We start from the raw sequence: 14,231 nt of genomic DNA on the forward strand, positions 1-14,231 counted from the left end.
AGCTTTATCAATGACTTTAAAATTATTGTGAAGTTAGATGTAGAGATTTTTGACTAATTATTGCACAGCATTCAGTTCTATTCACAACTGCTCTGCAGCTTGTGTCTGTGTAGTAAGGCCTGGAAACATTCAAGCTTGGGCCAACTTTTTCACACAGAGGGTGGTGTGTGTATGGAATGAGCTGCCAAAGGAAGTGGTGGAGGCTGGTACAATTACAACATTTAAAAGGCATCTGGATGGGTGTATGAATAGGAAGGGTTTAGAGGGATATGGGCCAAGTTCTGGAAAATTAGACTAGATTAGTTTAGGATATCTGGTTGGCATAGACGAGTTGGACTGCAGGGTCTGTTTCTATGCTGCACATCTCTATGACTGTGTGACCTAATAATCCCCTGCTTCTGCTTCCTCATTGAAGGACGTGCACCAACTGGAGGGTAAGGTTTCTTGCAGTATTAATTAATGTATTTGCCACCCCATGTGTGTGTAATAGTTTGTAAAGAGAGCAAAGCTGATAACAGTCTCCGCTAGCATAATTCATCTACAACGTAATAAAATGCTTCAAGGTGCCTGACAGCCTATAAAACAAAATATCAGACTGAGCCGTAGAGAAAATATTAGAAAAAATGACTCGATATAAAAGGTAGCTTTTAGGAAACCTAATGAGAATAAAGACTGATAAGTCATAGAGTCATAGAGATGTACAGCACGGAAACAGATCCTTTGGTCCAAAACGTCCAATCCGACCAGATATCCCAACCCAATCTAATCCCACCTGCCAGCACTTGGCCCATATCCCTCCAAACCCTTCCTACTCATATACCCATCTAGATACCCTTTAAATGTTGTAATTGTACCAGCCTCCACCACTTCCTCTGGCAGCTCATTCCATACACGTCCCACCCTCTGCGTGAAAAAGTTACCCCGTAGGTCTCTTTTATATCTTTCCCCTCTCACCCTAAACCTATGCCCTCTAGTTCTGAACTCCCCGACCCCAGGGGAAAGACTTTGTCTATTTGTCCTATCCATGCCCCTCACAAGGGGGTCATCCCACAGCCTCTGACATTCCAGGGAAAACAGCCCCAGCCTATTCAGCCTCTCCCTAAAGCTCAAACCCTCCAACCCTGGCAATATCCTTGTAAATCTTTTCTGAACCCTTTCAAGTTTTTCACAACATCTTCCGATAGGAAGGAGACCAGAATTGCACGCAATATTCCAAAAGTGGCCTAACCAATGTCGTGTACAATCAGAACATGACCTCCCAACTCCTGTACTGAATACTCTGATCAATAAAGGAAAGCATACCAAACACCTTCTTCACTATCCTGTCTATCTGTGACTGTACTCACAAGGAGCTATGAACCTGCACTCAAAGGTCTCTTTATTCAGCAACACTCCCTAGGACCTTACCATTAAGTCTATAAGCTCTGCTAAGATTTGCTTTCCCAAAATGCAGCACCTCACATTTATCTAAATTAAACTCCATCTGCCAGTCCTCAGCCCATTGGTCCATCTGGTCAAGATCCTATTCTAATCTGAGATCACTTTTTTTTGCTGTCCACTACACCTCCAATTTTGGTGTCAGCTGCAAACTTACTAACTATACCTCTTATGTTCACATCCAAATCATTTATATAAATGATCCAAAGCATCGATCCTTGTGGCACTCCACTGGTTACAGGCCTCCAGTCTGAAAAACAACCCTCCACCACCACCCTCTGTCTTCTACCTTTGAGCCAGTTCTGTATCCAAATAGCTAGTTCTCCTTGTATTCCATGAGATCTAACCTTGCTACCAGTCTCCCATGGGGAACTTAGTCGAATGCCTTACTGAAGTCCATATAGATCACGTTTACCACTCTGCCCTCATCAATCACCTTTGTTGCTTCTGCACCTGATGATCTGTTCCGTAAGCTTTCAAAAAAAAGTGACTGCAGAAATGATAGATGCATTGGTTGTCACCTTCAGCAGTTGCCGAGATTCTGGAGAAGTCCTAGCAGATTAGAAGATGCTAAAAGTCGCACCATTATTCAGAAAAGAGGGATACAGAAAGTAAGAATATATTAAACTAGCTTAACATCCATCTTTGGAAAAATGCAAGAATCCACTATGAAGGCAGGACTGATGGAAAATCATAATGCAGTCAAGCACAGGCAGTATGAGTTTATAAATGGTAACTCATCTTTTGCAAGTGTATTAGTGTTCTGTGAGAATATAGAAAGCTAATAGGTAGTGGTTCCAGTGAATGTAGTCCATTTGATTTTTCAAAAGGTATTTGATAAGGAGCCACATAAACAGTGAGGGTAAGAGGACGGATGAACAGCTCATGAAGTGGGGGTCAGTTGATTAACATGAATAGATGATTGCAAAATTAGTCCGAATAAGTGGGCTATTGTCAGGTTGGCAAACTGGAATTATTGGAGTGCCGTGGGTATCAGTGCACAACAATGTACAATCTATTCTAATAACTTGAATGGGGCCTGACATATAATCAAATCTGCCGACAATACAAAGGTAAGTCAGAAAGCAGGATGGTGGAAAGATACAAAGAGTCTTCGAAGGCATATTGAGAGATTAAGTGAGCACATAGATTCAGCACATGAAGTATGATAGGAGGTTGTCCACTGTGGTGGGAAGAGTATTATTTCAATGGTGAAAGGAGAGACTGCAGAATGCTGTAGCACAGAAGGAACTAATTGCCCATTCAGATGAGCAATTATGGCTTGTAGATTGCAGCATGTAATTATGAAGGCACATGAACTGTATGAATTAATTGCAAGTGGGATGGAGTATAAAAGTATAGAGATCTGCTCCAAATCTAAGGATATTGATGAAACCATACCTGGAATAGTTAACAGGTTTGGTGTCCTTCATTAAAGAGGGAGAGCTGCATTGGAAACAGTTCAGAGAAAGTTCACTTCACTAGTTGCTGGAATGAAGGGTTTGTCTCATGAGGAAATATTGAACAGGGTGGCCCGGTACTGACTGGTGTTCAGAAAGATGAGCGATGAGCTTCTTAATAGATATACAATTGACAGGGGAGAAACTGAGATGATATTTTCTTTCGTTTGGGACTGTGGAAACAGGCTGCACAGTTTAAAAATAAAGGTTCTCACATTTAAAATGCAGATGATGAAATATTTCTTCCCTTAAAGGGTCATTAATTTTTCAATTATATATGGGTCATTGGACGTGTGCAAATTTGAATTAGACAGCTTTTGATGTGCCAGGGAAATGAGTTCTTTGGGGTCCAGGCAGGAAAATGGAGTTAAGGCCACAATGGGAACAACAATGATCTAATTAAATGGTGCAAAATTAGTTGTCCTGTACCTGCTGCTTTTGCTTCTGATCTCATGAAAGATTCATTTGTTATGGCTTGAAAGATAAACATGAGACAAGGAAGTGAAGAGGCTTAGGCAAGGGATTTTAGAACTCTGAGCTCAGACCACAGAAGACAGGCCACAAATGGCGGAGGCCTGAAATCAGGGATGTTCAATTGGCTAGAATTGAATGGATGCAGATATCTTGGAAGTTTGTGTGATTTGAGAAGATTTCAGGGGTACGGAGAGTCAGGACCATGGAAGGATTTGAATGCAAGAGTGAGAGTTTTACAATCAAGATGACTGTGATCCCATTGAAGAACAGGAGTTGGTGTGAGTTAAGACATGGAATTTTGGATGTCCTCAAGTTTACGCTGGTTGGTTGAGGGAGAAATGTTACCCGGGATACCAGGACGAACTCCATGCTCTTCTTTGCAGGGTAACATTGGACTTCTTGGATATCATTGGAAGAGGTGTACTGTAGGCTTGCTTTTAACGTCTTAGCTGAAAGCCAAACACATGTAACAACACAGTAACATCCTCACAACTGCACTGGACTGTACACTCAGATTATGTGCTGAACTCCTTTGGTGATGCATTAATCTGCAACCTTCAGATCCTGAAGGTAAGAGCCCTATGAATGCAACATAGTTTATTACCCAATAATAAAAAGGAATTGTTCCGCACAGACAATATCATTCGGATGGGATGAATATAATTCTGAGATTTCCCTGATATAATATTTCAATGATGTTTGTCATGGCAGCTGCTCAGTAAGGTCTTGCCCACCTTGTGCCAGTCAGTCTCTGCACATCCTATGCCAGCAACACATCCAGACAGGAGGACTCTTTAAAAACTGGTTATTTGCTTCTCCCTTAGGACGAAGCTTGTGTTCAGCTGGCAAACCTGGCACGGAGGCTGGCAGAGATGGAAACAGACCGTGAGCGGACCAACACACGTGTTCAGCATCTTCAGAAATCCTTCACCGAGGCAGAGGAAGGTCAGTCAAGTGCTCAGTGCCGTGGAGACACTAACTGGTTGGAAGGTGTCAGAACGCATGTTGAACCCGAGTGCATTTTGTGACAGAGAGTTGCTGTGCCAGGCAGTGTCCCTGATCCTTCCCATGCCCCTCTGAGCTGTGCCTTTTGAAGTGTGCCTCACCAAAGGGTAGGTGCCGCTTAAAGGAATGCTGAGAGATTCAGAGGGAGAGGGCCTGTAGAGGGCGTGGAATCTGTTTACACAGAGATTCATCTTCAGTAACAGCCTGTAATTCCATCACTAGAAGGAGGGCAATGAGAGCAGCAGCGCTCACGTTATTCAATTTCCCTTTGTGTTTTTATTTCCCAAGTAATTGTCACTTAATGTCTTTGAGACTTGCTGTTAACAACAGTGCAGCACGGTGGCACAGTGGTTAGCACTGCTGCCTCACAGCGCCAGGGACCTGGGTTCAATTCCCGCCTCAGGCGACTGACTGTGTGGAGTTTGCACATTCTCCCCGTGTCTGCGTGGGTTTCCTCCGGGTGCTCCGGTTTCCTCCCACAGTCCAAAGATGTGCGGGCCAGGTGAATTGGCCATGCTAAATTGCCCGTAGTGTTAGGTAAGGGGTGTATGTAGGGGTATGGGGGGGGTTGCACTTCGGCGGGTCGGTGTGGACTTGTTGGGCCGAAGGGCCTGTTTCCACACTGTAAGTAATCTAATCTAATCGAAACAGTGACCTCATGAAAGCAAAATAGTGCAGATGCTGGAAATCTGAAATAAGAACAGAAAATGCTGGTGAAACTCAGCATGTCAGTAGTTCTCAGAAATTCTGAAGAAGAACTACATTAGAACTGAAACATTACCTCTGCTTCTATCACCACAGATACTGCCAGACTTGTGTGTTCCTCCAGCATTCTCTGCTTTTATTTCATATTTCCAGCATCTGCTGTATTTTGCTTTTATTTGCACAGCAGCTCTCTGAGACAAAATGCACTCGGATTCCAACATATATTCTATTTGAAGTTTGAACAACTTCTGCTTAGTTTAAGAGCTAGAGTGCATGCACGACCATGCATCAGGAAGGGGGAAAGTTCCCTGGATTTGTTTTTAAGCCAGGAGGCAGTCACACCTCTGGGGGTTGAGTTTTCTGATTGGTTAGTGTTCAGGGACAGGAAGGTGGGACTCAGAATGGGGCAGGTAAAGAGACACAGAGGACAGGACAGTTGGCCTCGGCAATTGCCCAATACGTTTGAGGTTGTCTCAACCTGAGAATAACTCTCTCTCATAACATAAGAGTAATAATATATAATAGAATAAATATTCTCTCACAAACTGAAAATAGGGGTGGGGGGGGTGATTTACTCATGGCACTATGGTCTAGAAGACCATTCGGGTTGAGGGTGCATCTAGGAATGTTGTCATCGTGGAAGCCGTAATGGTTTGTCTTGTGAGAGGAATTGATACAGTTCTCCTCTCTGGTGCTGGGATTCTGGATATCTGCTCAGGACTGGCATGGGACCTGCAGTGGGAATGGATAAATAAGCTGAAGTGGTCCATGCAGGATTCAACTGCATAGGCACAACTAGGAAAGGTGTTTTCCAAAGACCGTTTGAGGAGCTAGACACTAGAACAAAAATCAGAACCTGAAAGGTTACAATCTCAAGAATCATGGATCATACCATGCCAAAGAGGCTGTTCGGCCCATCGAGTCTGTACCAACTACTCTAAATCGACACAGTCCCACTTTCCAGTACTTGGTCCACCACCTTAAATGTTAAGACACATCAAGTTGCTTACTAAAGGACTTTTTAAAAGGGTTAAACATCACACTACACCAGGTTATCGTCCAACAGGTTTATTTGGAGGCACTTGCTTTTGGAGCGGTGCTCCTTCATAAGGTGGTTGTGGAGTAGAATCATACGACACAGATTTTTATAGCAACATGATTGCAATGTCATGGAATATAATATTAAACCAATTTAGCTTGAATCTTTCATCTTTTAGAATTTTCAACCTAAAGTAAGCTCAAGAAAGACTCAAGCTAAATAGGTTTAATATTATATTCCATAACACTGCAATCCTGCTGCTATAAATTCTGTGCTGTATGATTCTGCTCCACAACCACCTGATGAAGGAACAGCGCTCCGAAAGCTAGTGCCTTCAAATAAACCTGTTGCACTATAACCTGGTGTTGTGTGATTTTTAACTTTGTCCACCCCAGTCCAATACCAGCACCTCCACATCATTTTTAAAGCTTGTGAGTTTGCCCACCACAACTACCATCCTAGGTACAGCATTCCAGATCCCCTCCATTCTCTGGTTGAAAACCCTCTACCTCAAGTCTTCTGTCCACCTCCTGCCTTTCACTTTAAAATTATGCATCCCTTTGACTGAGGGAGCGGCTTCTTTCTCCCAAGGCCAACACATGATTTTGTTTTCATTTCATCCAGCACAGCACTTCAAATTCTTTACAAGTTTTATTTTTCTTCCTAGAGGATGCTAAATTGTATTTACGAGGGAAATAGCACTAAGCAAATGAATGGAGCTGTGGCCTAAAAAAAGTTATTGGGCCCAGATGCATGTCAGCCTGGAGCCTGAAGAGCTGGTTAATGAGAAAGTAAATACGTTGGTGTTCACTTTGCGGAATTCCCTCAATTCAGGAAAGGTTCTAACAGACTGAAAAGTCACCAATTGAACACCTCAATTTAAGAAGGGAGAAAAGGATAAACACTGAAGCTACAGCTAATTAGCTTGTTGTGTGTTGTGGGTAATTGTCAGAATCAAATAATAATTATCTGCCCACCAGCACCCTAGAACTGTTCAGGGAGAGGTGGGCACCGCAGGGAGCGGAGTGTATTATTCCCACCTCCAACTCTATTTTGATTTAATCCCTGCCCTCCCCTTCACTGTTTGATCACGCAACATTGCCCTCTGAGCAAGGCACTACTTGTCACTGGCCACGTGGGTGTTTCTTTTCTTCTGGGTGGCGGGAATTGAATAAAGATTTATATACCTTGTGTCCTTCACTGTGTCTCACACCTGCACACACACACACACACACACACACAACATGGGTGCTGGGGTAAAAACACTGCAGTTAGGTGGGAGTGTGGAGGATGAAAAGAAAAAGAAACAAAGAAGAAAAAAAATCAAATAATAATGAGATTATAGCTGCACTCTTATAAAAACCCAAGGCATTCAGAAACAATTGACATGCTTTCTTCAAAGGGAAGTCATGTTTAACCAAGTTTAATGTTCTTTGAAGGGGAAACATGCATTGTGGATTAAGCAGGTCCTGTTGAAGTAGTTTGCTTGGATTTTTAGAAGGTGTAGTGATTGGAACCAGGCGGATCTTATTGACTGTGAGATCCCCGAGTGGGGTTATTAACCTGGACCAGTCAGACAGCCCTGACTGACCAAGATTAAAAAAAAGAGACATTTTTTTGATCACACAGCATTGTCCTTTGATGTGAAGGGCACTGCTTGTCTCTGGCCACTCTGGTGTTTCCTTTCTTCCTGGTAGTGGAAATTGAGTAAAGATTTGTACACCTGTTGTCTTTCACTGTGTCCCACACCTGCACACATCCATCATGGGTGCTGGGGGCAATAAAACAGGAGATTAGGATCTCCTCAGTTGAGGGCTAAAAGAAAAAAATATATATAAAACAAGAGATTCAGAGAGTCTCCTGACTTCAGGCACAGACACTGAGCAGGCTGGCCACAGCCTGTGTACTGGCACGTGTAAATAAAGGGTGATTTGGTGATGGGATACCAGCCTTTGTGCAGTTATTCAGAAGGTTTTTGATGAGGAGTCACAATAAAGTTTACTCTGGAAAATGAAACCTCGTGGTGTAATAGGTTCCATATTAGTACGGACAGAAGATTCCTGGCTTCCAGAAAAAGAGAATATGCATAACTGGATGTTTGTCTGATTGGCAGAATGTGCCAAGTGGAGTTCGGCAGGGATTTATGCTGCACCCTCAAAGTTTTAACAATTTACGTCAATAACTTCGGTGAGGGGAACAAAGGCACAGCAACTAATGTCACAGATGTGCCTTTATATAGGCACACTATAGGCAGGAAAGGATGTTGTGAAGAAGACCTGAGGTGAATGAGTGGAGAAAGAATCTGACAGATGAAGTAAAGTGTGGGAAAATGTGAAGTTGCTCACTTTTGAAGGAAGAATATAAAAGGCTGGAGAATTCTAAGGTGCAGAGATTTGGATATTCTGATACCTGGTTCCCAAGAGGTTAGTTTAAAGGGTTAGGGACATGCAGATACAACATTACTGAAGATTAATGGATTGCTATTCTTCATTACAAGAGGAATTGAACATAAAAGTGAGAATGTTATGTGTCAGTTACACAGGGCATTGGTGATATTACGTCTTGAACACTTGTGCTGTCTTGCTGTCCTTTTCTGAAGAGGATGGAGGTGGTTCAAAGAAGGTTTAACTAGATTGATACCTGAAACAAGCACGTTCTCTTAAGCTGTATAGACTGATTTTTAACCTTTTTCTGTTGTTTCAAAGGGAAACGAGGATTAGACGGGCGATTAAGTCAGGCTCAAGCTACTCTCATGCTGCAAGAAGAGACGATAAGACGTGGAGAGAGAGAAAGGAAGGCCCTGGCTGAACAGGTGGCCAAGTTGGAATGGACCCTGCAGTCATCTGAGGGCGAGAGGCGAACACATCAGGTAATCGCTCCTGACAGGACCGTTCGCCGAAATTGGTGACCCATGGCCAATGCAGATTTTAAGCATCAGGATAAAAAAGTCAGAATTCACATCCAGGGCTCTCCCTCCATTTTTCACAAAAGCAGTCATATTTTTATCACTGTCACTGAAGGCTGTCAATATGGACCAATTAAATATTGACACAACAGTACTGGTGGGGCCACATCTGGAGTAATGTGCACAGTTTTGGTCACCTTGTTTAAGGAGGGATATAAATGTATTAGCAGCAGTTCATAGAAGGTTCACATGATTGATACCTGGGAGGAGAGGGATGTTTAAAGATGAAAGGTTAGATAGGCTGGGTTTGTATGCATTGGAGTTTAGCATAACAGGAGCTGATCTTATTGAGCATGTAAGGTCCTCAAAGGAGTTGATAGGATGGGTGCTGAAAGAATGCTTCCCCTCATGAGAAAGACCAGAACAAGGGGTTCACAATTTGAAAACAAGAGGTCGTCACTTAAAATGGAGTTGAGGAGAACTTTTGTTTCTCTCTGGGGGTTATGAAACTTTCTGAGAGCACTGGAGGAAGTGTCATTGAATGTTTTCATGGCAGGAAAAGGTAGATTGACAAAGAAGTCTGAGGTCACTGGGGGTCGATGGAAATGTGGAGTTGACATCACAGTCAGATGAGCCATGATTCTGTTGACTGATAGAGGGCATTGGTGAGATTACATATTGAACACTTGTGTAGTTTGGCTCTGCTTATTTAAGGGGGATGCTAAGTGTATTTGAGGTAGTTTAAAGCAGGTTTTACCTGACTGATACCTGGAATGAAGGTGTTCACTCCTAATGGCCTACTTCTGTGTAACAGTTTGTCAGTTCACTGGCTCTGTTGATTCAAGCACATTGATAGATATGAAGACTCAAATAAAAAGCCAGAATCTCTACTTTTAGGAGAGAGAGAAGGAGATGACATTTCAATGGGGAGCTTGAAGATGCCTTTTTCCACACACAATTATGGTAATAGCAATGCTGGTGTTTGAAGTGAAGTTGGCCCATTTGGGGTGTTAATGTCATTTCCAGCAGCCTTTGAGTTCTTTTAATATTTGGTAATTTTAGGAGAAGATCAACAAAATGAAGGCAAATGAGACCAAGCTGGAGGCTGACAAGCGTAAGCTGAAAGACCAGCTGGAAGTGTCTGAGAATCGGATTACCAAGTTGGAGCTTTCACGGCGCTCCTTGGAGGGGGAATTACAGAGAGTGCAGCTGACACTGAACGACCGTGAAACAGAGGTCCACGTCCTTCAGGATCGGATCGAGATGCTCCAGCGGCAAGTGGCTGATAGTGAGACAAAGGCCACCTCCCTCCAGCTCACCCTCGACCGACTGTCGTTGACCCTGGCCAAGACCGAGGAGGGTGAGAGCCACCTGAAGGACAAGGTGCAGAGTCTGTCGCTGTCTCTGTCAGACACGACCGCCAACGCAGTGGTGCTACAGGAGCAGATTTCTAAACTTCAGAAGGCTCTAACCTCCAGTGAACAGGATCGACGGGTACTTCAGGTAAAGATTAATCCACTGCTCTGTAAAGTGTGAGTTATAACTTGGTTGTAATCTCTTTTAGCATCCTAAAATTCCACTTTGTGTTGCTTCTGGACTTGATCATTCCAATACTGCCCTGGCTGGCCAATTATCTATTGGTCCTCACCCTGAAAGTGTACCTCATTGCTGCCTGTATCCAGACTTGTGTTAGCCCCGTTCAGTCATTGTCTCTGTCAGTGCTGACCCATATAGGCTCCCAGTCCGGCTATGCCTCCATTTCAAAATTGTTGTACTAGTGTTCCATTTCCTCCCCATTTCCAAAGCCAGTTCCAGCTACTGCACCTCTGCAAGAACTCTGCATTCTTTCAATTCTGGACTGTGAAGAGTTCCCAACTTTAATCGCTCCATGCAAGTGTAACTGTAGGGAGAAACTAAATGGGCTGGTGTTTTTGTTCCCTGCAGCTACGGAGGCTAAGGGGGTGACCTTATGGAGATTTGTAAAACCACATGAAGCATGGGCAGAGTGAATAGACAAGGTCTTTGTCCCAGGGTCGGGGAGTCCAAAACTAGAGAGCATAGGTTTAAGGTGAGAGTGAAAAGGTTTAAAAGGAACCTGATGGCAACTTTTTCAAATGGAGGGTGGCGTGTGTATGGAATGAGCTGCCAGAGGAGCTGGCAGAGGCTGGTACAAGTACAATATTTAATTGGCATCTGGATGGGTATGTGAAAGGAAGGGTTTAGAGGGATATCGAAGTTGAAAAGTGTGGTGCTGGAACAATGCAGCAGGTCAGGCAGCATCCAAGGAGCAGGAGAATCGACGTTTAGGGCATAAGCCCTTCTTCAGGCCCTTCTTATGCCCAAAATGTCGATTCTCCTGCTCCTTGGATGCTGCCTGGCCTGCTGCGTTTTTCCAGCACCACACTTTTCAACTCTAGTCTCCAGCATCTGCAGTCCTCACTTTCTCTTAGAGGGATATCGGACAAGTGCTGGCAAATGGGACTAGATCAGTTAAGGATATCTGGTCAGCATGGATGGGTTGGACCAAAGGGTTTGTTTCCTTGCTCTATGTCTCAATAACTCCATGACTGTATCTTCAGCTACTTAGGTTGAAAAGTATGGAATTCCATCCCTAAATGTTTAAACTCTTTCCATTCTTTAAGACAGTTTTAATATTCTTCTGAGCATGTTTGATCATCTGTTCTGAAATGTATTGATGTGGCTCAGTGTCAAATATTGTCTGACAGTGCTTCTCTGGAGTTCCATTCTACGGAGGAAGATTTGGCCATCTTGTTGTTATATCTTCAAGTTGTCGTTATAGGCCATTGAGCACTGAAAATACCACTTCTCAGTGATCAATCTGTAACCAACACTCACAATCAGAAAGTATGCTTTCCACACAAGCTGGTGTCCAGTTGAAATAAAAGCAACAATGATTGATTTCAGGAAGTATCTGACTGACAATGGAAACAAAAAAAACTGGAATTTAAAATATACTCAGTAGGTCAGACAGCATCAGCATAGGAACTGAACTCAATCAGTCCACATTTTGGGTGCAAGACCCAAAGGCATTTAAGGCAACATGGTGGCTCGGTGATTAGTGCTGCTGCCTCATAGCAGGAGGGGCCTGGGTTAGATTCCAGCCTTTGAAGTCTGCACGAATGAGGTTTTAATGAGAGGGGCTGTTAAAAATCAAAGGAAAACTCATATTTTTGCTAAGTAGAAAGTATAAATTATTTACCTTAGGAGATAAAGGCAGGAGCATCTGTGTTTAGTGATCAGACAACCAGTCTTCAAAGTCCAAGGAAGATGCTGAGAATGTTAAGTTGTAAACAATAATTCTCTGAAGCGCCCATTCATTTTCAAGATAAAACAGAGTTGGTGTCTGAAGTCGAGATAATCAGTACTTATACCTCGGTACGAGGCTCACAACTGTCATGGAGATGGAATTTGAAAGTGGAAGGATTTCTAAGATATTCCTGAATCTCTCAGACAAGGTTAATCTGTCAGGGTCCTGATGAGGGACAACAAATGGAGACCAAAGGTCTCTGTGATTAAGGGCACAGAAATACAGCTCTCAGTTCACACCCAGATTGGAAAGTCCAAATTTGTGAGGAAGGTTGAAGTGAGGTTGGAAAGTTTGAGCTAGAAGAAGAATAAAAGAAGAATTGCCATGGAGAGAAAAAAAAAGTTATCTCGCTGTGAAAGACTTTTCAAAAATTAAGAGACAAGTTTTGGAAAGGTGGCAAGATGATGGCTGAGTGGTGATATCTCTGGACTGTTAATCCAGAGACCCAGGTCATGTTCTGGGGATCTAGTTTTGAATCCTGCCATGACAGATGGTGGAATTTGAAATCAGTGGAAAAATAAATCTGGAATTAATAGTCTAATGATGACCATGAATCTACTGGTGATTGTCAGAAAAAAACCCATCAGTTTAGGAATGAGATCTGCCATCCTTACCAGGTCTGGCCTACATTACTCTGAACTGCTCTCTGGGCAATTAGGGATGGGCAATAAATGCTGACCTAGACAGTGACGGCCTATGGATCATAAAATAGTGGAAAGGACGTAGGGCAACAAAGTTTCAGGAAAATTCTAGGGATGCCAACATTATACAGTAGTTATAATGGGGACTTTGATTACCTAAATATAGACAGATATACTAGTAGTGTAAGGGATACTGAGGGTAAAATGTTTCTGGATTGTATCCAGAGGTTTATGTCCAGTCCAACAATAAGGATTCCCTTTTGAAGCTGGTTCTGGAACTGAAGTGAGTCAAATGGATATACTGTCAGCGGTGGAACATTTGGAAAACAGTACTCATTATATGATAATGTCCAGGATGATCGTGGAAAATGATGAGGATCAATCCAGAGTAAGAAAAATCAACTGGGGTCATGCTGACATCAGTGGGCAAGGGTTTAGCTCGGCAGAATTGAAAGAAATGAGAGGAAAAGCAAACCCGCCTTTTAAAAAGGAGATTGTCTGGATATAATTGGGGTTCATTGGCTCAAATGGGAAAGGTAAGACAAAGAGATCCAGAACTGCCTGGAAGACAAAAGAGATAGAAATTAAGATAAAGAAGAAAGCTCCTTATGATGGGTGTCAGGTAGAAAATACATTTGAAAAAAAGGAGAATATAAGAACTAGGAGCAGGAGTAGGCCACCTTGCCTTCAAGCCCACTCCACCATTCAGTATGACCATGGCTGATCTTTTCGTGGACTCAGCTCCACCATAACCCTTAATTCCTTTACAGTCATAGGGTCATAGAGATGTACAGCATGGAAACAGATCCTTTGGTCCAACTTGTCCATGCTGACCAGATATCCCAACCCAATCTAGTCCCACCTGCCAGCACCCAGCCAATATCACTCCAAACCCTTCCTATTCATATACCCATCCAAATGTCATTTATATGTTGCAACCGTACCAGCCTCCACCACTTCCTCTGGCAGCTCATTCCATACACGTACCACCCTCTGAGTGAAAACGTTTCCCCTTAGGTCTCTTTCATATCTATCCCCTCTAACCCTAAACCTATGCTCTCTAGTTCTCGACTCTCTCACCCCAGGGAAAAGACTTTGTCTATTTATCCTATCCAACACTCCCCAGGACCTTACCATTAAGTGTATAAGCGGTTTCAGAGAGGAAATGAGTAGGCAAAGAGAAGCAAAGAGGAATCAGGAGAGAGGACTGGTGGCTAGCATAAAGCATTGTCCAAAG

General features: G+C 43.1%; 1 protein-coding gene across 1 annotated transcript in view; it reads left to right on the plus strand.

Moving 5' to 3' along the window:
- The window catches only part of crocc2 (ciliary rootlet coiled-coil, rootletin family member 2), a 292,849-nt gene that overhangs the window by 205,586 nt on the left and 73,032 nt on the right, over positions 1–14,231 (plus strand). Inside the window, exons 29-31 of the mRNA XM_060833953.1 lie at positions 4,196–4,316; positions 8,826–8,989; positions 10,088–10,528. Coding sequence (XP_060689936.1) covers positions 4,196–4,316; positions 8,826–8,989; positions 10,088–10,528 — 726 coding nt within the window. The remainder of the gene's footprint in view (positions 1–4,195; positions 4,317–8,825; positions 8,990–10,087; positions 10,529–14,231) is intronic.

Source organism: Hemiscyllium ocellatum, chromosome 13 (genome assembly GCF_020745735.1).
Source record: "Hemiscyllium ocellatum isolate sHemOce1 chromosome 13, sHemOce1.pat.X.cur, whole genome shotgun sequence".
Lineage (NCBI taxonomy): Eukaryota > Metazoa > Chordata > Chondrichthyes > Orectolobiformes > Hemiscylliidae > Hemiscyllium > Hemiscyllium ocellatum.